This window comes from Harmonia axyridis, chromosome 2 (assembly GCF_914767665.1).
Source record: "Harmonia axyridis chromosome 2, icHarAxyr1.1, whole genome shotgun sequence".
In the NCBI taxonomy this organism is placed as follows: Eukaryota; Metazoa; Arthropoda; class Insecta; order Coleoptera; family Coccinellidae; genus Harmonia; species Harmonia axyridis.
The window spans coordinates 6,305,515-6,329,221 of NC_059502.1; the positions used below are offsets into that span (position 1 = coordinate 6,305,515).

General features: G+C 36.1%; 2 protein-coding genes across 2 annotated transcripts in view; one reads left to right on the forward strand and one right to left on the reverse strand.

Moving 5' to 3' along the window:
- Positions 1 to 23,707, reverse strand: part of LOC123672938 (zwei Ig domain protein zig-8-like) — a 309,256-nt gene that overhangs the window by 105,322 nt on the left and 180,227 nt on the right. The window lies entirely within an intron of this gene.
- LOC123672937 lies at positions 1,963 to 5,011 on the forward strand. Its single transcript, XM_045607303.1, has 6 exons — positions 1,963 to 2,165; positions 2,215 to 2,382; positions 2,443 to 2,635; positions 2,747 to 2,920; positions 3,082 to 3,231; positions 3,866 to 5,011. Exons 1-6 carry the CDS (start codon positions 1,984 to 1,986, stop codon positions 4,694 to 4,696), a joined length of 1,698 nt encoding a protein of 565 aa, XP_045463259.1. The 5' UTR covers positions 1,963 to 1,983; the 3' UTR covers positions 4,697 to 5,011.

A 23,707-nucleotide genomic window follows, 5' to 3' on the forward strand; every position in this document is an offset into this window, starting at 1 on the left:
GCGTAGCTCACGTATCGGAGAGGTGGTAGCTTCAGGAAAAGTACCCGAAGATGGTTCCTTGCCAATCCTACCAAATATACAGCAAAACCTTCCTGGCCGGCAATCCTAGCTTGGCCATCGTTTCCACCAGCTCACCGCTTTTCCACCACGACCGTTTTCGCTTGACGTTGTCGTGAGTGATCCATATAATACTCATCAGTCACCAACTGCTTCGAAAATGAGTCGATTTTGTTGCGATTCGGCAGCGATTCTTCTTGAAACCAGGCTTGTGCAAATGGTTCCAAACGGTGCTATCTTTACCTCTTGGGAAATCGAAACATGCCTACATGACGGTCGCACTCGACAATGTCCATGATTTGGGTCCTTCAGTCGTCATCTTTGACATCGAAATCACAAGTAAGAATCGACGAAACCAAAATTGTGCATGATTGACTATTACCTAATCACACAACTGTCACAAAAGTTTCTGTAGTATGAAATCTCATTCTTCTAACGTCTTCTAAGTTCTAGTGGAACCTGATCGGATTCATACATCGCGAGATACAGATAATTAAAGCCATCTAGTGTGAAATAATGGATTCCTTTTCACTCTATGAATATTTGAATGAAATTTTCATATTAAATTTTTTTATACAACCGAAAACCTACACGCAAACCAAATTCTCAAACTCCCTCAGTAAAAACGAATCATAGAAAACATCTATGTCCATTTCCCGCTAGTAGATGCAAATGGGAGAATTTACATCTTTCCGCAGCTCTCTAGCGCAGCCCGTTCGAAGGCAAGTTCTTATTCTATTTTTCAATTAAATCGAAGCATCCGGAACCCAAAGCGCACTCGAGACCTTCGAGAGTACGCCATTCAATGGGGTGGGATAGGTATACGACAACGCCGAAATTAGCATTTCAAAATACTGTTTGTGGGACCGTTAGAGCACAACGGAAGACATGAAGATCGGCCATGAATTCGAGAGAGGAATGTAAATGTAAATGGGGATAATGAAAATTCAACAATTCAAAACCGGTCTCAGGAGAAGCCTGTAATGGCAAGATACAATATCTATTTAGGGGTTTATATGCGAAAATTATGACATTTCATCGTTGGTAGCCGTGATGACTTCGAATAGGTTGTTATCTAGTCCTCTAAGTCGTGAATTTCTTAATTTTTCATGTTCTTATATTATTACTATTCGAAAAATCAACGTTGCTGAATCATCATGTAGTAACTCTCAATGCCCGAGAGGTGTCGTTGCTGGCTTCGCTTTACTCTCTATTGAGGCATCTATCTATCTATAAAGAATCCCCGAATTGGTGCAGAGTCACCTCTCCACGATGGTGTGAGAGAGTGTGTCTTGGGCAGATATGGCTGAATAGCCCAACCAAAGAGTCCATCAGCGATCTTAAGTAGAAACACTGAAATCCCTAGAGAGAAGGCATACTTACATTATTTGGCTCGAGAAAGCCTCGTCGAAATCACTGGAATGTCACTCTAGGTCACCTCCAGACATTTTGGCGTCCGGCAAAATAAAATTTCACCGACATAATCGTCTGATTGTACTTCATGCACTGCTATTAAATTGGTAGGTTTTGCTATTTACAATTATTCGATTATTTCACTCTCGAAGTTGGGTTTTTGTGTTTTTTTTAAGGAATCTCTTTCATTCATTCCTCTCAGGCATCGTTTCAATTCCATAAAAAATCACATTCTTGAACTTGGAATGAGCTGTAATATAGCTGTAGAACACTAGATTCACGGATTCAAATATAAAAATCTTCTCACATGATTTTAATTGTTGATCGATTAAATAATTCATAGGTTTTGGGATCTAAACTATCAGAAATATTGAACTTACATCAATTTAATGAATATTTCTCCTTGGTTCTTGCACACAGAATCCGATGATACAATACCCGAGATGAGTTCCCAAATAATGTCATGTTACTTACTGTCAAATTGACATTCAATGACTATTCTGTGAGAATTCCATGAGTTTGTTCTCATTTCTGTATTTCCCATTTTCCTATATTATAATCAACAGTATTTTTATTAATTATCATTACCTATCCTTAATTATCGAATTAACACTTATTTGTAATTGGTCACACAATATGGTACATTTGCCACCCATAAATAACCCAAACAGACCAACCGATGATGGACAAAATAGGTAAGTATCAATTCGATATTTCTTCTTCCACACTGATATATAATTGCAGGAAGAAGAATTCATTGATACGAAGTAGTACGATATTTAAAAATGGCATGACTTGGTTTGATCTAGATACAACAACAGACGCTTATAACTTAACATGGCACAAAAATATCCCTCTGTACAAACAGGCAGAAGAATATATCAATTCAAGGAAGGAATTAGCCGACAAAAGGTAAGAGAAGCATTCATACAACCACTATCAGAATATCCAGACATGAATTGAACATTGCAGATTATTACGTCCGAGGATGGCTGATCTTGATGAGAACAGAATATTTTCTGTGGCTATCGAACCATTTGAAACCCAAGCTCTTTTCGCCAGATTATCGAATGTAGACAGAATTGAAAATGCGCTGAAAGAAGAATGGAAAAGACTGGATTTCGAGGAGTCGGATTTCAAGAAGTCAGTGTTATCTTACAACATGGTTCGTTTTAATAACAGTTCATTATGCAAACGGTTCTGTTGAAGCTTTTTTTTTACAATGTATTCAATCTATGTTGATTACGATCAATTTCAAGTCAGATATCTTTCACAGTTCATCATCTCCAACAAAATGAAGCGAGAGGTTTCTCATAAGAAACTTGAGTTCAGCAGATTAAGAATTCAGGAGATTGAACATAAAATCAAGGCGATAATTGTCGACATCAATAGGCTCAGAGAAGTTATCGTCCAAATGAAAGAAAACTACAGGAAGCATAAGATATACCAAGTAAGGATTAATAACATCTTAGTCATCACAAATGGATATCATTTCTGCTCAAATAATCTGTGAACACTCACACCCAATCTTTCTTGAACAGCATACAATCAAATATACACAGCAATAAATACATGAGGCACAAAACAATTTTAATCCTTGGTTGTTTGTAGGATTTTTGCACAAAAGCAGCTGCTAAAGAAGGATCTTCTACGCCTTTCTCTCTAATAAGAAGATATTTGGCCATCAAAGAAGTAGAAATGATTGTTTTTGAACGAACTCAAGAAATTCTAGATACATCTGAGTCAATGCACGATTATTTGGTGAGTTAACCATTATTTCTATCTTTTGTCTTATCTTTAACGTAGTGTACATCTCATGTATATGATCGGCAATGCGCCTATGTTTACTTCCTGATGGTCAGGATGAAGAGAGCATGAATTCTTTTGTCTACCACTCATTAGTTTTTTTTACCCATCTAGGGTCATTATAGTAATTTATAAGGTGCTTGCTAAGTTCCCGCTGTTTTTCTCATGAAAATGCATCTTCATTGTGAAAAACTGGTTATAAATGAATCATTCAAAATATTGCCCATAGTTAGCTTCAACTTTTTTCATTTTTCTGATAGCTCGAATACCGTTACGATAAGTGTTCATTTTTTATGTCTTCATATGTGTGGAACTGCTGATGAACCTGACCAAGGCTTCAATTCATGGGGAACCCATGATCCATGTTTTTGAATTATTCTCAACGCATGGAGTCATTTGGGAATGACTTGGCGAGTAACCCTAATGCTAAAGAGAGCTCTTCTTGCATTTGGCACAGATTCTCATAGAGCATAACCTGAAATTCGGCGTCTTCGAAGGTTTTTGGCTTTTCTTCATATTGACAAACACCAGGAACTTAGGTACGCACCTAATATAATACATTATAATTAATAACAGTTGATTTATCTAGAATATTTTGCAAGCGGATCGAAATTTCATCATACTAGATTTGTGTCACAAATTCAACGAACAGAAAAATCGTTTCGATGAAGCTTGCAGAAGATCGATGAGATCACACCAGATCTATGGTTTGGTGCGTGACAATTGCAACACTCGACTGAGGAGGTATCACAGAAGTATCGCAGCAATATCAGCGATGTACGAACAACTCCGAATAAGAAACATCGAAACCATAGGTGAACCTGCTCAACATCCAAGTGACCGTCTTTTGCAAGTCAATAGAATACTAGGCGACTGGGAAAAATTGAGGCCTTCTTTTCAGGAGTTACTTGAAGAGAGGGAGCAAAAACGCAGGAGTCGAGAAAAAGTATTACATAGCGAGTTTGTAGTTTGTCTCAATGAAGTCGAAAGTTCACACGAAAGTTATTCTGAGGATACTACAGATATAGTAGAAGATGATGATGATGCTGATGTCAAGGAAATTATAGAAAAGAAAACGTTATTCAAGCAATCTTTAGCGGCCTTAGCCAGTTTTTCGGCATTTAGTGCAAAAGATAGCGAATATTCTGTAGATACAATGAGCACAACTCTGACGAACAAGACGAATGTTATACCTCAACTACAATATAGTATCCCTTCGGCTGAACTTCTTTTACTTCAGAGGAAAATAAACGAAATGAAACCACCACAATCCAATGAAATTTTGTCTTGTTATGCGAAGAGAAAACAATATGATGAGAGGAGGAGATTGAACGAAGACAGAAAAAAGGAAGTGTTGACTAAGACGACTTCAAGAAAATATAAATTACCTCGAAAAAATCGTGTCAAATACATAATCTAAATATCGGCAAGTGGTGGAATTTGAAATTCATTTGAATGAAACATATAATGAACAAATATAAGAAATGAATCAGTTGATGAAAATTGTGATCGAACAGATATAGATGATTCCTGATACAATCAATTTGTCTGAATTATAGATGAAGAATTTTGTATTTACTTAAGCACTAAATTATCTTAGAACTTTTCAGGTTTGTTCTTTTATCCTTGACAGTTATTTTTCTATTTGTTAATATTTCTGTTTATATAACTATTTATAATCTTTTTACATATATTTATTATATTATACTAAGTTATATGAATACATTTTAAAGTAGTGCAATATTGAAAATTTTCATTTCTAAAATATTTTCTCCTTTTCTGAGCTCATTGGACTAAAAGTTGTCCATATGATAATTATACTTACCGATGAATCAAAATCGAAGAAGCTCAGGTATTGGGGCAAACTAACCTAAAATGAGGATCTCTAAAGCCCTGGGAAGTGAGCTTTCCATCTTAAAAACTGACACACTAGCTGTCTATAGGTGTGCTTAAAAGACACCTCGTAGGACTGTTGACAGGATGCTATCGGTGCAAATATATTTTGAAACCTATGGTTCAGTAGATGAGATTTGCAGGCTTTGTTAAATGGAGGTAGAAATAGCTGACCACTTGGTGTGCAAATGTCCGGGCTAGACTGGGCTAAGAACCACTCACATGGGAAGCCAGTCCTGGATACTCACATGGTAACAGCCAAGGCTCCTGACAAGGATGGTGTCGGTTTCGTTAACAGTATCGACGTCCTCCTTGAGTTCCTATGAATTGGTAGGGTTAAGAGCTAAAGATCTATATGGTCGCAGAGTTGGCAAGTCTATAACTTCCCAGTTACCACTTCGACTTGCACATCGTTAAATCCTGGTAACCAAACCGAACCCTGGGGATCACCTCAAGATAGGTTAGGGTTGACGAGGCAGGAAGACATATTTGATTTGGAGGTGTCACTTTGGAGATCTGACCACTGAGGAGATTGAGCTAATAAGTCAAACGGAATCAGGAAGAACTCAACGTCAGGGCTTAAAATGTAAATGTTGAATTATTTAGATTTGTAATTCATTTCAGCAAATGATCTGCACTGATTGTTATTCAACATTCAGAGCCAGTGGATTGAAACGCAGTTCCATTTAACTCGAACTGACACAATTTCGATCGATTGAACATTTTCAAAAACGTATTACCGCCAATGTGATTGGACTAACGCGTTATTCTAACCGTCCATCAACGGAATGAAACATTTATACGAAAGTGGTATGCATTCATTAGTTGCACAAATGAATGTTCCACTTCTGCATTATTCATGAAATTTATGCCAGGTAAATAATTATGATTGAGGATGTCATTTGTACGGTTGACATGTTCGTGTATGTTAAGCCCTCTTTGTCAACATATTGCGAAACTTCAACTGGATGGGCACAGAGATCGATTTGGGTTATGCCTGCAACACAGAATGGTTTTCTGTTTCGGGTGTCCTAATTCGTTGTCTAGTGAGGGGATCCAACTATCCCTTTGAGCTAGAAAAAAATTAATGGCACATTTTTGTGCTCGATTTTTCAGAGAATTAATTTGATGAGAAACGCAACCTCATAAGTTCAACTGTTTTCCAGCTTTATAGCTTGAAAATTGGGAAGATTGTGTCAAATGAAAAGATTAACATAAATACAGTCTGCAGGCACTTTTTTCAGTAATAATTAGTAAACGCAACTCATAAGTTCAATTGTTTTCCAGCTTTATAGCTTGAAAATTGGGAAAATTGTGTGAAATGAAAAGATTAACATAAATACATTCTGCAGGCATTTTTTTCAGTAATAATTTTTCACTGTAATAATTTTTTTTATTGCAATTTGTCCTGAAGTTATAATAAAATCTTGCGTTTTTCAAATGTGAACCCTAAAAATTTTTATAACAAATTAAATCGCTTTTTTCCCTTGACAAAAAAATTCAGGGTGGTTCAGATTTTAGTTCGATAACTTTGGCGTCGGATAGAACAACTGTTTTCATGAAAAAAGTTCACAAAAATATATATCCTGAAAAGCTCCGTTTCAGAGATACAGGGTGTTGAAGTTTGAAAAAAAAATCAGTTTTTCACTTATAACTCTAGTATTATTACATTTATTGTTTTGATTTTTTTGTATTGAATTTGTCATTGAATGAGGCAAGTCTCTCCTGTCGAATTTACCAATTGCCGATAAAGGGGAGCGATGATCCTTTTCCTATTAGGAATCTACACCACTGTCTTTTTTTCCGAGAAAATTCTTTAATTTCTGAAATGAAGAGAAAAAAAAAGGTCACTCACAATTCTTTTATAAAATGTACTATTCTCGAGATTATCGAATAAAAGTAAACACTATCTACAGAATTAACAAAAATTTTATTTTCGAATTTTTGTCATTAGTATTTAATTAAAATACAAAAATTGTCGTAGTGTATTCAAATGGCATTCAATTGAACATTTTCGAAAGAACATTCATCAGATATTAATTTTTCATAATATTCACGAAAAAATTTTATTATTTGAGTGTCTGACAAAGGTTCTTTTCAGAATTTTCAATTGAATGCTATATGAAAGTATTCAAAAATTTGTGTTCTTTCATTCATCACTAATTCGAAAAATTGATTCTTGTGGATAGTGTTCACTTTGTACTCGATTATCTCGAAAATGATACATTCTATGAAAAAAATTCAAGGATCCTTTTTTTAGTGAAGCTCTTTTGATTTCAGAAATGAAGTAATTTTCTCCAAAAAAAGAGGGTGGTGTGGATTTCCAAAAGGAAACGTGTCATTGCACCCCTATATCTACGCCACTGGGTAATTTTGGCGAAAGGCACTCACACTCACCCAATTCGAAATATTACATTACCCAAATATTAAATAACTTTAACACCCTGTATCTAGAAAACGAAGCTTGTTAGAATATATGTTGATGAGAATTTTTTTTCATGAAAAGAGTTTTTCTATCCGTCGCCAAAGTTGATGAAATAAAATTTGGACCACCCCATACAGGGTGGGCAAATAAGCGAGGTAAGCGGCTCTATCTCAGGATCCACTCATCGTAGAAAATTTTACCACTAAAGTGTACAAGAGAACACACTGGAAATTGTTTTGAAGTTCATACCTCTACCGCTAGGGGGCGTAATTGCTACCGTACATCAAACCCCTGCCCACCCTGTACATTGAATTTGAAATGTTTTGGTTTGGATGAAAACGGCGCCCCGTTAGAGAAAAAGGCATGAGAGATGTTTGGTCACAAATTGAGTGAGCAATGCAAAAAGATTTTCTGTTTGAAATATCAGTGGTGTACCAATATTTCCTCTAAAAAAAAATTGTGAGAAATAAATAAATAGTCAGTTCTTGAGAAAAACACACTGAATCTCGGAATATGTAGCATTTACAAACAAAATTTATATAGCAAATTGTCAAAAAATTTTCATACAAAGTCACCTCCTGCAGTTTGTCGTCCTTATATGCACTAACACCCTGTATCTGTAACTACAATTATTTATCGACCTACCACGGTATAGACGCAGAAACATAGGGAAGCCGCATTAGTAGGCACTCCACCATCCTAATATATGTTCCTTGACGTACTTGCCAGGTTGCCGCAGTATTGTCATACTCCATGCCATTCCACCCGAATAACAGGCAAGCCCTTTGCACTCACACGTTTCAAATTCGTGTGACTACCCACTAATTACGGTGATATTATGCATGGAAAACTCCGTGGCCACATACGAAGAGCCTAAACACTTCCGTCAATACATTTTCCACGGTATAAGCTCTGTTTGAACAGCGATCCGGCTTGGTGGGAGTTTTCAGTTTGTCGTGTTGGTATTAGACGACAGTTGGGGCTTTGGATTTACAACTGCATCCGATGTTCGAGCGCTAGGATGATTGAAACGGTTCGATATCGCAGATTTTGAGTTCTGTCACGTATTCCCCTCGCAATCGTGCGGGAAGTTGTCGTTTTACGCACGTTCGGAGATGTATTGGTTCTTGTTTGGTTTGTTTTTATCGCGATAAGTTTGACTGAGTGAATGGTCGGAGAGTACTTCGAGAATTATTAAGAGTATTGAAATTTGGTTTTAGGAGAGGCTTAGGTAGACGTCATGCCACGTGTAGTTTCAATATTTCGCTGCAAAAATGTCGAGCTCCGAGAAAGAACGTTTGAACAATGCTTCATTTACTATGAGAAGGCGTTTGGTAAAGCGGAATATTCAAAACGATCAAAATATCTGAGAAAAAAAGGTTTGGACAGTAACTAGAGAAAATCAAGAACGGGGTCATACTAAACAACATTAGATATGCTGACAACATGGTTATTTAGAGACAATGAAGAATCCCTACAAAACATTATATCTATCTGCCAGAGATGATGAGAATACGACATACCAATTGATCTCAAAATGACAAGGTTCGTGGCAACCTCCGCAGACCAATAATATAAGAGCCAACATGGTTCTAGAAGGCAGTGACTAGAACAAGTGAACAAAGTAACTTTAAATGTTGGTTAACTGATAGTTTAGACCGGGATCAGATTAGAGATTAGATTAGACTAGGATAATTCCATCGCACTCTCTCTTGTCGTCACGTGATCTACAGCTCGCCCTTCAGTTCCAGAGCACTCCAGTATCCAGGATGGCCTCCTCACTTCTACAAGTTTCTTGTCCAAAGCAGCTTTTGAGTTGGGTAGTGATGGCGAGGCATTCCATCACCAAGTGATCCGCAGTTTCTTTCTCTTCCTCACAGATTCTGCTGAGAACTTGATATTCTCTCTTATTTCGTTGAGTTTTCTTTGACAATCCAATAGCATCTTAGAATCGATAATAAGTGAGATCAATGCTTTGATTGCAGCTTGACTACTATAGAGTATGTTAGATCAGAATTTGAGTGGATGAAAAGACTTCTAAGTTACGCTCACTTAGGCTTGACCCTTGGTCAACGAATGGTGGAATGCTTTATACTTTATCCTTTCATAAGGGATGCAAACCTGGACAGTCAACTTGACAACTCTTAGGAGAATCGGGTCATTATTATTATTATTATTTGAATTATGGGTTTTTAGTATGAGCCTCAAGAATTTTTGGACTGATGATGCTTCAAATGAGACGGTACTAGACAGTTTAACTGCAGATAAAGGGCTATATTCATCTATTGAAAGGCAGAAAAGGGCTTACTTAGGACACATAATAAGATGTGATCAGTTTCTATTGCTCCAGTTTATCATAAAGGGTGAAATAGAGTTAAAACTTTGAAAGTGGTACCGAGTACGGCTCAGTACTTGGAACTGGTATCTTGTATAGTGTGAAAATGATTCACTCTAAAATTTGTCTACAATTCAATGAATAGCGTGACACTCAACTTGTGTCCTCCATAGATTCTTTCTTGATTTTTGATATTCCTCCCATGTTTATGTTCTCATTGTAATAATAAAATCATGAAGAGAAGAGAGAATACTCTTTAGAAATTTTATTGGCATAGATAGAACTGTTGATGATACTCGTATACATCGTATTCATTTCGTATGAAAGAAGTTTTTTGTTACAAACATCCTCATTTCGAAATTTACATCACATTAATTCACAACGGGGTTATTGACATACGACTGACAATCTAATCTTTCAACGTACGTTCGAATGAAACTGACATCAAAGGGGGCGGTGAGCGTGTGGTTCTGTTTTTATCATGCGGATTGCCTTTGAAAAGGAACTGTCACAGGCCCAACTTCTAGCAGAATTGACGACTAGAATTCTACTGAAAACAAGGCCAATTTCACCCGAAGTTTTATATTTATTTATATTTCGTCTCATGGGAAATTTTATCTCGCTCAGAAATCTCAGAATATTTCTAATTATTCAGAAATCATTCGAACATGAAATCCTAAAAGCTTTCTTTATAAATAAATCAATAACGTCTTTGATCTTTATGATTTTTTTCTCAGAAAATCCAGATTGCACGCAAATTCATTCTTGATAAATTCACTTCATTACCAAAATATCTGTTCTATTTTCCCTAAAATATTTTGGCATTCGAATATTTTTGTGGATTTTTCATGAAAACTACTCTATCTGAAAATACTTTTCATCTAGTACCTTTGTCAAAGGAAAACATTTCGAAACATCCAGTTTGTTAAATTCAAATTAAAAAAAAAATTGCTTATAAAGAAAACATTCTGAAACATTCAGCTTTATGAATTCACAGAGGCAAAACGGATCATTTTACAATTACGCAATCTCAATTTAGAGATTTTTACCGCTGATGAAAAACTTAACATTTTAGTATTGGAGTAAAGGTTGAAATTTTATAACCTAAATCTTACCCTATAGATTAAATAGGAGGATCATTGCATTGAAGCTAGCAATTTTACTCAAAAGTTTATGTATCCAACTCTGCGTTCTAATAAAAGTACTGAATCGTAATAGGATCATTTGTTTTGTATATTTCGTCGAAGGAAATAAAACTGAAATAATCTCTAGCAACTCAACTTGGAAAGAATGAAGTACTGAAAGAATAATAGATTTAAGTTAAAGATATAGGGACTGGAGAACCGCTATCAACATTAATTTCCTTTTATACCTGACGCTTTCCGCATTTTGTAGTCTTCTTTGTTATAGTGTCATCAATCGTGTTTATTGCCTTAGTTGGAATAACACAGAAAAATGTTGAAGTTCAAATTAATGCCACATTGAAATCAGGTGACCAATTTGGACTAAGTCTATATATTTAGACTTCATCAAGGCGACCCAGAAAACTGAAGGGTGTTTTTTCAGAGCTATAGAACTTTAAAACGCAATAAAACAATGATGGATTATTCGATTGACATGAATTTAATTTATCCGCAAGATAATCTTGTGGCATTACATATTAAATATGATTTTTGGCATATTACTGCCACGGCTGGCTCGGATGTAGTCCAATCTGGACGTCCAATTTTCGATGACTTTTTCCAACATTTGTGGCCGTATATCGGCAATAACACGGCGAATATTGTCTTCCAAATGGTCAAGGGTTTGTAACTTATCCGCATAGACCAATGACTTTACATAGCCCCACAGAAAGTAGTCTAGCGGTGTCAAATCACAAGATCTTGGAGGCCAATATACAGGTCCAAAACGTGAAATTAGGCGGTCACCAAACGAGTCTTTCAATAAATCGATTGTGGCACGAGCTGTGTGACATCTTGCGCCGTCTTGTTGGAACCACAGCTCCTGGACATCATGGTTGTTCAATTCAGGAATGAAAAAGTTAGTAATCATGGCTCTATACCGATCACCATTGACTGTAACAATCGGCCATCATCGTTTTTGAAGAAGTACGGACCAATGATTCCACCAGCCCATAAAGCGCACCAAACAGTCAGTTTTTCTGGATGAAACGGTGTTTCGACATACACTTGAGGATTAGCTTCACTCCATATGCGGCAGTTTTGTTTGTTGACGTAGACATTCAACCAGAAGTGCGCTTCATCACTAATGGACGTAGTGCGCGACACGTATTCCGCACAGAACCATTATTTTCGAAATGAAATTGCACTATTTGCAAGCTTTGTTCAGGCATGAGTCTATTCACGATGAATTGCCAAACCAAACTGAGAATAAATCACTTAACAGCTGTTGAATCGGTCGCCATCTTGAACAGTAATGCCAACTTGAAGTTATATACCTCGAAAAAAAACATTCTATACAAAATAGGCTTCAGTGGAAGTGACAAATATACATATATTAATAAAAAGTAATTACATTCAGAAACATCTTATTTGGTATCAATCCTTTTCACACCCAGTGCATTCGTCCTTTCTTGATCATTTTTCATTAAGTGATAATATTCCGAATTTATTGGAAAGATCTATTCCAAGACTTTTTTGCAGACCATGAATCACTCAACTGAAACTTGCAAATCGACTTCCAGTCTCAATCGTAGTCCAAATAACTTCATCAACTACAAAAAAAAAGCAGAAAGGTATTTCCTCCATTCAATCCGACAAAGAAGTCTCAATCCCTAGACGATCACAAGATGTTGCTTCCAACGTTTCCTACTTAGTATTGGAAATAGACTTCTAGACGTCGTTTATGTCGTTACAAATCAATTTGCATCGACTACATGCCGCTTTGAACTATAAAGTACACGCGACTCCTGGCAAAAATACCAGAGAAGAACCTGCCCAGAATGAGATCCGGATGCGATCTCATCATCGATTCTTTCGGTGCAGTTGTTTCCTTTGAAGTTTTCCGTGTCGGCGGCAGTGTGCCAGTCTTTGTTACAAGTCGAATTTCAGTCGAAGGAAGGAATTCGACGTCTCTGAGATAATTATCGAAATTCACATGGGTGATCATTTGAAGTTTGATATTGGCATAGGGGGAGGAAGAATTTCACTAGGAAATTGTAAACTTTTCGTTTTATATACTACTTGTGGCGACAAAAAGTAATTACACATAATGTTTGTGTCTAGCCCAAATTTCCGTCACAACACTTAATATAAATGTACCTGCATTAGTTCAACTCGTGGTACTTATGCATACTACTTTCTCATTCATAAGGTTCTCAGAAAGATGCAAAAGAAAATATCTTTCTCTAGCCCTAATTAGTGTGCAGGTACCATGATACCATTGCGCAGGCATTTAACTTAGAGAATAAGAAAAGGAAGATGAAATTCGCGGTGTACAATATGATTTTATGTTTGTAACCCAGGTATAAAACTGGGAAGAGGAGATTTCAGTGGAGGAAGTTACTAGGTGAGTTAGTAGGGTGTTCAAGGATGTTTTCAAGTACTGTACCACACTAAAGTTCTCGTCTGTCGCCTATCACTATTTTAATAATCTCCACGCAAACGCCATACCCCAAATACTTAAACAACACATAGCCTGACTGCCTATCGGCTAGCTAGATCTATCTGCTTTAAAGTCAGGCAGGGTAGCAGAATACCATTGAACACTTTAGAAGAGAACTCACCTCTTATTTCTCACTCTCAGTGACTCAAATGTCTGATTCAATAAAAAGATTGTTATAGGGGTATTTTTTTCCTTGTGAATCATCAGAGGTAGGCTGGACTAGATACTCGAAAAGTTGTCCAAATCCTTGTGAGCTTTTATACAAAAGTTCAGTTCAAATAAAATGTAGAAATTGTAGGCCACATTTGTCAACATAATAACCTTCCAGAAGGATGAATTTAGTCCAACGCTCCACTTTGCTGCAAAAAAATTCGCTTGCTTTCAAAATAGTCTTCAACATCGGTAATCACTTCATTATTAGAGTCAAGTTTCTTTCTAGAAGCCTTTTTCTGAGAACAGCGGAATCTCAGATCTGAAAACTAAGCTAGTAGGTCTGAAATTTGGAGGAGCAATGTGTTCCAATTAACCATGGGCCATCTGACAACATTATTAAGTGATATTAACTGTGAGTGGTTTTTCCTTCGCCAAGACAGTCAAAGAATAATATAACATGCACGCCCAAACGAATATATATCAGAGATTTTCTTCAGTATTAAGAGTTACTGAGTATCTTCCATTATTCGGAGATGATACAATATTTCCATGCCACCTAAAAGATAGAGAGAGTCGTGGATATCAACATCCAATGAAACGACAAGGTTGGAAAAAACAGTCTGAAAGCTTAAAGCAAGAGGAATAAGAAGATACAATCTTTATTGAAACGTTTGTTAAATGCTGATAACACAAGAACTTCAGTATAATATGTGTACTAAAACAACTTCAAAGGGTTGTTGCATGTAGCTGATTCAAAACATGAAACCTCTACTCGTATGCTTGCTTCATATAAATGAACTGACAGATTCATTTGATCCTTGGAATTATCAAAGGACTGATAGATCCACATTCGTAGCCAAATTTCTCTCGAAAACAACCTCCACTCTGACCAATATAGTAAAATCTATTATTTTCGTGTCCTCAAATCCGATAGGAAATCCAATTAGCAATCACACAGATCACAGAGTTTCCCGATGAAAACACGGAACAGTACGTATAAAGCCTCACACACCCACCAGGACATATATCATCGGAGCAACCTTTATGCTTGCCCTATCGAACACACATACACAAGTCCTCCCTCGGAAAGCAACCCGAAGGAAATTTATTTCCGGTGTACGTGAAATCTAAACACGGGAAGAGAAGCCAAAGGGCCAAATTACCCTCGCTCCGGGATCGAAACCTCTCATCGGGATTGCGAGCGACCTGAATCGAGATGGCCGTGGACCCTTGGCAGTCACACAGCATCCCTACGACACCTATCAGACCTTCATTTTTCTTGGGACGATCAATCACAAATGAAATCTGGTATCGTGATTTCCAGGAATGGCTCCAAGTGGAAATGTATTTGTTGGGCGTTCGGTGATCTATTTCCTTCGGAAAATAGATGCTCGCTTTCCTCTGGCAAAGAGGTAGTGTCGGATTTCTAGGTGGAAAATTCAGGGTGGCAATTTTTCAACGGATAAACGCTAAATAAACTGGTGATGTAAGGAAGTGAGAAGTGAGGGTAGCAATGTATTGTTTGATTTTCAATTCCAACATTTCTGTACTCCATTAAAATCATTATTGGTTCGTTGTTCTTCTGAGATATTGTTGAAGTGCATTGTTTCATATCTCTTTTCAATGAATCTTCTAATAAAATAGTGGCATCTACCTCCTCAAGATTTTCTTCAGTGTAATCCATGTTAGACCAGTTCTACTCTTACTGGAAATGAATATGTGAGTGCTTAAGTTACCTGCAGTTTCTGAACTCCTTTTATGCTAATGGCATAGTGGTTGTGATGCAACCAAAGAAATGAAATTTGGCACAACTCTTCTTTCAAGAACTGTGATCCTCAGTGCAAAATTTCATCACCATCGGATGAGTACTTGCGGAGATTCAGGCCATTTTGTGTCAAAATCGAGTAAGTTTTTTTTATGGTTGTGATGTTGCAACCTCAGAAATGAAGTTTGGCACAACTCTCCGCTCAAGGACTGTGATCCTTAGTTCAAAGTTTCATCACAATCGGATGAGTACTCGCGAAGATTCAAGCCATTTTGTTTGAAAATCGAGTAATTTTTTTCTATGGTTGTGATGCAACAACATGGAATGAAATTAGGCACAACTCTCCGCTCAAGGACTGTGATCCTTAGTGCAAAGTTTCATCACAATCGGGTGAGTACTAGGGATTTGGAAATGGTTAGTTTGTAACTTTTCTCATAATGTAATATCATAGAGTAATAAACATGGAGAGGGAGTACACTGAATTTTTACATGTCCCCAACATGGTTAGATTACGTTGTCAGATTGTGATATATTTTCAAATCCACAATTTTACTATATCGTTATGAATGTATATTATAGTGAATAAAAAATATTTATTTGAGTGATTCTCAATTAAATATGCACATTTGAATATTTGGAATCCGATATTTTTCCTAATTGTCGAATTTATAATAAGCGGAATATTTATTATTGTCTGTATCTACCTGCTGAAATCCAAGGTTTGGCAACTTTTGCTTAACTAGTGTCATCGTGTGGCGCGCTTGAATTTTCTGAATTTCTAAAATACTAAGGTTTTTATTTCAATATATTTTGAGTTAATATGAAACGTTGATTCACTATGGAACATAAAAAGTGCGTTCTTCCTGGAGAAACTCGCGAATTGAGTGAAATATTGTATCACTGATATGTTTCCATTTCCGCGCGCTTCATGTCAAATTTGATAGTTCATGTTGAAGACAAAATTTGCTTTTAAAAATGACATATGCTCCCTCTATCTATGTTCATTACTTTGAGCAAGGACCGCGTCATCAAGAGAATTCCAGCAGAATAATGAAAACAAATGAGAAATCCCATGAAAGTCAGGGCCTTTCAAGCGCTCGTGATTAATGCTTCAATTGCACCCTTGGAGACACAGAATTGTAGAAGGTTATATTTTTTAAGGGTTCAAAAATGAAATGTGGTGTAATGTAGGTGATTTCAATTGAGAGTTTTTTTAGTTTGTATCCACGAAATCTGATAACCCTATTTGAGTGTTAAGGTATTTGGTGGGCACTCGATGATGCATCGGAAGTATCTGCTGAACGGAAGAGTATATGCTGCTAATTTTATGTCGAAGTTTTTCTGATTTATTTCAAACGAAACCTGATACAGGTATTTCCATATCGGTTTCATGTGTCAAACTTTTTGTTGTGAGCTCAGTATCTGACTCCTAGGCAAAAACTCCTACATGCAATTTCCACCGGATAAACAAAGGAATAAACTGCTGTCGAAAAAATGTGACACATAAGAGGAAAAGTGTTCTGCCGAAAATTTCGCAACGACATGTTTCAACCGATAAAATGAGAGCGTTTCTTCGCACTTCCATGGCAACCAATTTATATCTCCGGGAGTTTTCTCCTGCCGGGGTAACGTGCAGGAAATTGTACGACATAATAAAAAGTGACCTATGTTTGAAGTGAAACCGTTTGAAAATTCAACGTCCAGGAAAGGATCGAATTTATGGTTATATTTTGCTTGGGGATGTTCTTGGAGATGTTCCGCATTGGAGGTACATGAATGATACTAACATACGTTTGCGTTTTGATGTGTGTTACAATTTTTCTGTGGAGATCGAGTCATCTCTCACACTGTTATATGGTGTTTGACGCGAACGAAGTTTTTCTTTTTTTTGGTTATTTTTGCTGATGTATAATCTACATCATCAAGTGTATTAAGTAAATGTGGTGTTCAGTCAAACATTGAAAGTATTATTATTATTAGTACTAAATATAACGGGTGTTTTATTTCGAGGTATATAACTTTAAGTTGGCATTACTGTTCAAGATCGCAACCGATTTAAAAGCTGTGAAGCGATTTATTCTCAGTTTGGTTTGGCAATTTATCATGAAGAGACTCACGATCATCAAGTAAGGCGTAGATTCGTCGAATGGGCCCAAAATGAGAATGCCGTTGTTCCCGATTTTCATAAGCGAATTTTGTTTAGCGATAAAGCACACTTCTGGTTGAATGGCTACGTCAACAAACAAAACTGACGCATTTGGAGTGAAGCTAATCCTCAAGTGTATGTCGAAACACCGTTACATCCAGAAAAACTGACTGTTTGGTGCGTTTTATGAGCTGGTGGAATCATTGGTCCGTACTTCTTCGAAAACGATGATGGCCAGAACGTTACAGTCAATGGTGATCGGTATAGAGCCATGATTACTAACTTTATCATTCCTGAATTGAACAACAATGATGTCCAGGAGCTGTGGTTCCAACAAGACGGCGCAAGATGTCACACAGCTCGTGCCATAATCGATTTATTGAAAGACACGTTTGGTGACCGCCTTATTTCACGTTTTGAACCTGTGAATTGGCCTCCAAGATCTTGTGATTTAACACCGCTAGACTACTTTCTGTGGGGCTATGTGAAGTCATTGATCTATGTGGATAAGCCACAAACCCTTGACAATTTGGAAGACAACATTCACCGTGTTATTGCCGATATACGGCCACAAATGTTGGAAAAAGTCATCGAAAATTGGACGTCCAGATTGGACTACATCCAAGCCAGCCGTGGCGGTCGGTCATATGCCAGAAATGATATTGGAAATGTAATGCCACAAGATTATCTTGCGGATAAATAAAATTCATGTCAATCGAATAATCCATCGTTATTTTATTGCAATTTAAAGTTCTATAGTTCTAAAAAAACACCCTTTATATGTTGCTACCAGGTGAGTCTTCTGTACAGATGTAGGTCCAAGTATTCGACTGTTTTTTTTTCCATTGGTATTTGATTTTGGTCAATTGTGACAGGAGGGCAATTGTTTAAACGATTTGTAAATGTTATTTGGTGGGACTTCGTATAATTCATTTTAATTCTCTAGTCGTTGAGTGAGTTCAAATGATTTTGCATGTTGATTGTGCAGGTGTCTGGATTTGCATCAACAGAGAGGATAGCAAAGTCACCAGCAAAGGCAGCTATGGCTATCTTGTTGCTTACTAGTAATCCTCTTGAGAACAGTAGGAAATGCAGTGGTCCTAATACACTACCCTGAAGTACTCCTGATCTTATTAGGTTCAATTTTAATGAGAAGAATATTCTCGGCAAATAGTATTTTAGTAGAAGGTAGTAGTTGCTCTTATGACACTTTCTAAGTTCGTAATTTGTAACCTGTATTAACGCGAACGAAGTTGCGGGTCCAAATTAGTTCTGACCCAAATTTTCTTCTTCATTGTGAAATGAAAAAAGCATTCAGTTCATCTCATTCGAACTTAAATTGAAATCTTTTCCATATTGATTTTTTTTGAGTTGCCTATATTAAAATGTGAAAATTGGCTCTATTGCCAGTTGGCCACTAAATGGTAAATCTAAAATAAATGCAGCGTTATCTGCATATATTCGATGTTATTTGATATGCAGAGCATTTACTAGATTTGCTAATTCGGTTATAAAATATATGTCGAAATACATCGCATAGAATGGCAATTCTATTTCACCTGATGCAATATTCACGTATAAAATCCGATTATCTTGGAATGAACCACATACATACAATTTTCGGGAACGAAATAACTCTAGTACAAAGGTATTAATGGTCAGTACTAATCAAGGCGATATTATTTTGATAACATATGGGCTAATTTTGTAGGAATCGGGTTATTGGTGATGATGAACGAAAAACATATCGGAAAAACATTAGAAGGAAATGCAGGTGAAATGCTAATTGCACAGGAAAATTCTAAAATGGTTATAATGACATCACTATGTATTTTATTTTTCCTTTTCTCATGTCATTGGTGTTTAGTAAATTATGTCATTAGATGGAGGAACATAACAACAATATTTAAAAATTCTTTTATCCAAATCAGAGTTCATTTCTGAATAATTTAGAGAGAGCGACATTATTATTAAGTACTGAATATACTGAATACATATTCGTTGTATATTGTAGACAAATTTCAAAGTGATTAATATAAACTTCTAGTACTCTTGTATCGTGTTATCTTTCACACATTTAACTAGATAAGACGAAAAGTAATTAGATTAACTGAATACTCTCGTCCATGAATATTACTTGAATATATCTCACACAAAGGAGTTCAGATATTAACGAATCAATTCAATATTTTTCAACTTTTTCAAATTTCTGAGCAATCTAATTTGCGTGAGAAATAATAGTTTATCCTTACGAGAAATACGATCGGATAAATAAAGATTTTCAGTAATTGAAACACTCAGGATGCAATCGAAAAGGGGAACTGAAAACCACTACTAGATATCTATTATTCAAATAGACTTTATAAACAGACTAGCCTAGCTTGTATGATCACGTTGCATCATTATCACCATTTCTGCGATTATCACAGTTATACAGTTAATACTAATGTAAAATTCAAAGGGAATTAAATGGTAGTATATACCAGAAATATGGCGGTCGTTTGTACTCTGGGATTATACTCTCTATGATATCCATTTGGAATAATCCGAAATATTCGAACTACTGAATCACTATTTCAATCCTATCAGATATGGACGAACATTCTGTTTTGGGGTATTTTGATTCTACTTCGGAATAATCTGAATTATTTATATTGACGTGATATTCTTGATAATGGATTATTTCTGAATTGTTTTATTGATTTTAGGAGACTGTGTTACTTTTCGATCATCTTGAGATTTGTCTTACTATTTTCTTGAATTTTTGGGTACTCAAATATGATGAAATAGGTATATTGCTCCATGATCGAACAGGTGTAGACAACTCAGCTCTATTGAATAATCGCTCAAAACCATTAATTCCTACTGTCCTTCGTTGTTAATATGTTCCCATCTCTACACTGTGTCCGTAAAGTATGGAACAAATTCAATTTTAGCTAAAGAGACCATTTTAAGAAATAATCCAGAAACACGTCGATTTTTGATTTGAATTTACCCTATTTTAAAATAAAAATCTAATATACAGAGTGAATTACTTTCGAGTAATGATGTCACCGTCATTTTTTTTAATGGGACACCCTTATTTTGTTTCAATTTTCCGATTACTCTAGCTGAGCTGATTCCAAAAATGCATCACATGTTTATTTCAATTGGTACAGGGTGGACAAAAATACAATAGTTTTGTGTGTGCTCATAAAGTAACGCGTTACATTCTTTATTAGTTAAATTAACAATATCATCAAAAATACTTATTGTCTAGCGACAATTGGTTTGAATGTAACACCCTGTAGTTTGTAAAATTTTTGGATTGATAAAAATGAGCTGTTTCCAAACATGTTTGGTACTTGTCGTCTAGAAAAATTATTTCTTATTTTTATACATTTTTATGAATATAAAAATGTAACAAACTACTGGGTGTTACATTCAAACCAATTGTCGCTAGACCGAGCGCTAGACAATAAGTATTTTTGATAATATTATTAATTCAACTAATAAAGAATGTTACGCGTTACTTTATGAGCACACACAAACTATTGTAGTTTTGTCCACCATGTTCCAATTGGAATCAACATGTGATAGATTTTTGGAATCAGCTCAGCTAGATTAATCGGAAAATTGAGAGAAAATGGGGGTGTTCCATTTAAAAAAATTACGGTGACGTCATTACCCGAAAGTAGTTCACCCCATATATAAGATTATTTCAAAATACGGTTAATTAAAATCAAAAATCGAGGTGTTTCAGGATTATATCTTAAAAGGGTCTGCAGCTAAAAATGAATTTGTTCCATACTTCACAGACGTATATCGGGTGTCCCAAGGTGAGTGGCCTATTAGATTAATATGGAAACTATTGATGGTAAAGATTTCAAATTTTGTGGATAGATATTTGGCCATGTAAGGTACTTTTTTGAAATAATTTCACATTTCCAGTGTTGCCGGATGTACGACAATTTGGCAACAACTTTGTTATTTTGAATGGGACATCCGGTATTTCTATTTTTTTTATGATACTCCATAAAATATTGAATCTATTCACTCTTACTTTTCCATCCCTATCTTTGACGGTTTTTGAGTTATTAATTATTTTTCGAAATTTTAGGTCAAATTGGCGTATTACGAAAATGACTCTAGCTCGCTCAATATTTGAGATTTAAGTCAGAAATTTTGCAAGTCGTTAGATATTGATTTGATCTGTGTCACTGCTTTTGAATTATGGTTGTCAATAATACAGGACGCACCAAAAAAAATCATCAATTGCCAAGTTACAAAATTGTAAAAAAGTCTATTTTTTCAAATTAGACCCCTAGTATATTTTTCAATTTTTGGAATCAGTTCAACACATTCTACAATTCTTCTATTCACTTACACAGACTTTTTTACAATTTTGTGACTTGGCAAATGATGATTTTTTTTGGTCCGTCCTGTATTATTGACAACCATAATTCAGAAGCAGTGACACAAATCAGATCAATATTTAACGACTTGCAAAATTTTTGACTCAAATCTCAAATATTGAGCGAACTAGAGTCATTTTCGTAATACGCCAATTTGATCTAAAATTTCGAAAAATAATTAATAACTCAAAAACCGTCGAAGATAGGGATGGAAAAGTGAGAGTGAATAGATTCAATATTTTATGGAGTATCATAAAAAAAATAGAAATACCGGATGTCCCATTCAACATAACAAAGTTGTTGCCAAATTGTCGTACATCCGGCAACACTGGAAATGTGAAATTATTTCAAAAATGTACCTTACATGGCCAAATATCTATCCACAAAATTTGAAATCTTTACCTTCGATAGTTTCCATAATAATCTAATAGGCCACTCACCTTGGGACACCCGATATATAGGAAGTTCCTCAATTGGAGATGAAAACAAAAATGACAGATCATTTCAAGAAAAAAAAAACCATGAACATGGGCCCGCAAACGCTTTGTGTTCGAGATACAGAATGCTAATGCTTAATTTTTCTCAAGTTTGTTTTTGCCATCACCTTCCCTTCACAAGATATTCAACTTAAATTTGGCATAGATATTCCAATTAGATATTCCATGTTTAAAGAACTTTTTGTTTTGAATTATTCAAAGAATCTGTCATGCTTCCTTATACTTCTAACTTAAGAACAGCCTGTATATATTAGATTTGGCCATTACTGAGTTTTATTATTCAAAATGTAAGAAATCTGGAGAAGTTTCTATTTAAAAGCTCTTATTTACATCATAAAAGAGTTCCATGTAGAAAAACACGTATTTAATGTCAAAAACTTCATGTTCTAGTTTAGAATGTCTCCAGAAAATTCAATCAAGTTATATAATGATCCCAAGAAAAAAATAAAATCATCATCCATTCCAATTATTACCCTCCAGTCGAGTTCCACAAAACAGTATAATTTTTCCACACACAGAATTACAAAGAAAGAATTGTATTCTCTGTTACGACCAATAAACACCGTAAGAATTGCCATCATCCATCTGCAAATGCGTGTAGGTCGAAACCAACACAATAAGGAGCCTTCCAGAATCACCAAGATTATCATCTATTCCCTCCAAAGGGGGCCTAGATGAGGAAACGCAATAACCTAGAACGAAACCTATTACCACTCCCGAATTGAATGCAGCTATCTTAATGATTTTCACCCAAACTGCTCCACACATCCAGCCCAAGGACATTTTTCAGGGCTGAAATTGACCAAAAGCAGGCTGATAATCCAATTCCACACCCAGCATCTTGCCAGGCCTATTCCGGGGGTTGCAAATGGCCCGCTCCTGGTTGCCGAAACACATAATGAATCTTCTTAAAAGGGCCGGTAGTAATCTAATTTCGGGGGCGGCGATGGTCCTGACACTCAGGAAGTATAGAAGTAAAGATGCTGGATGAATCGGATTTCTGTGTAGCACAATGTGTGCCCCGTGCTCGCTGGAATGAAAGCGACATTGCCGGTTGGAATTCTGGATGGAGAAAGGGAAGGCGAGTTCTAGTTTCTCGTTAGGTTAGTAGGGGACTTTTGCAGGAAGTATCAATTCAGTGAGAAGAAGGATTCATGCATGGATAGGTTTCAAAGTCCGATAGCGATCGTTCTTATGGT

What these genes read in the sequence shown, in the direction of transcription:
- LOC123672937 (XM_045607303.1), top strand. Translation starts at nt 1,984, where the DNA reads ATGAGTTTGTTCTCATTTCTGTATTTCCCATTTTCCTATATTATAATC. An exon ending in ACCGATGATGGACAAAATAG is followed by an intron (nt 2,166 to 2,214) that starts GTAAGTATCAAT and finishes ATATAATTGCAG; the next exon opens with GAAGAAGAATTCATTGATAC. An exon ending in CAGTGTTATCTTACAACATG is followed by an intron (nt 2,636 to 2,746) that starts GTTCGTTTTAAT and finishes TATCTTTCACAG; the next exon opens with TTCATCATCTCCAACAAAAT.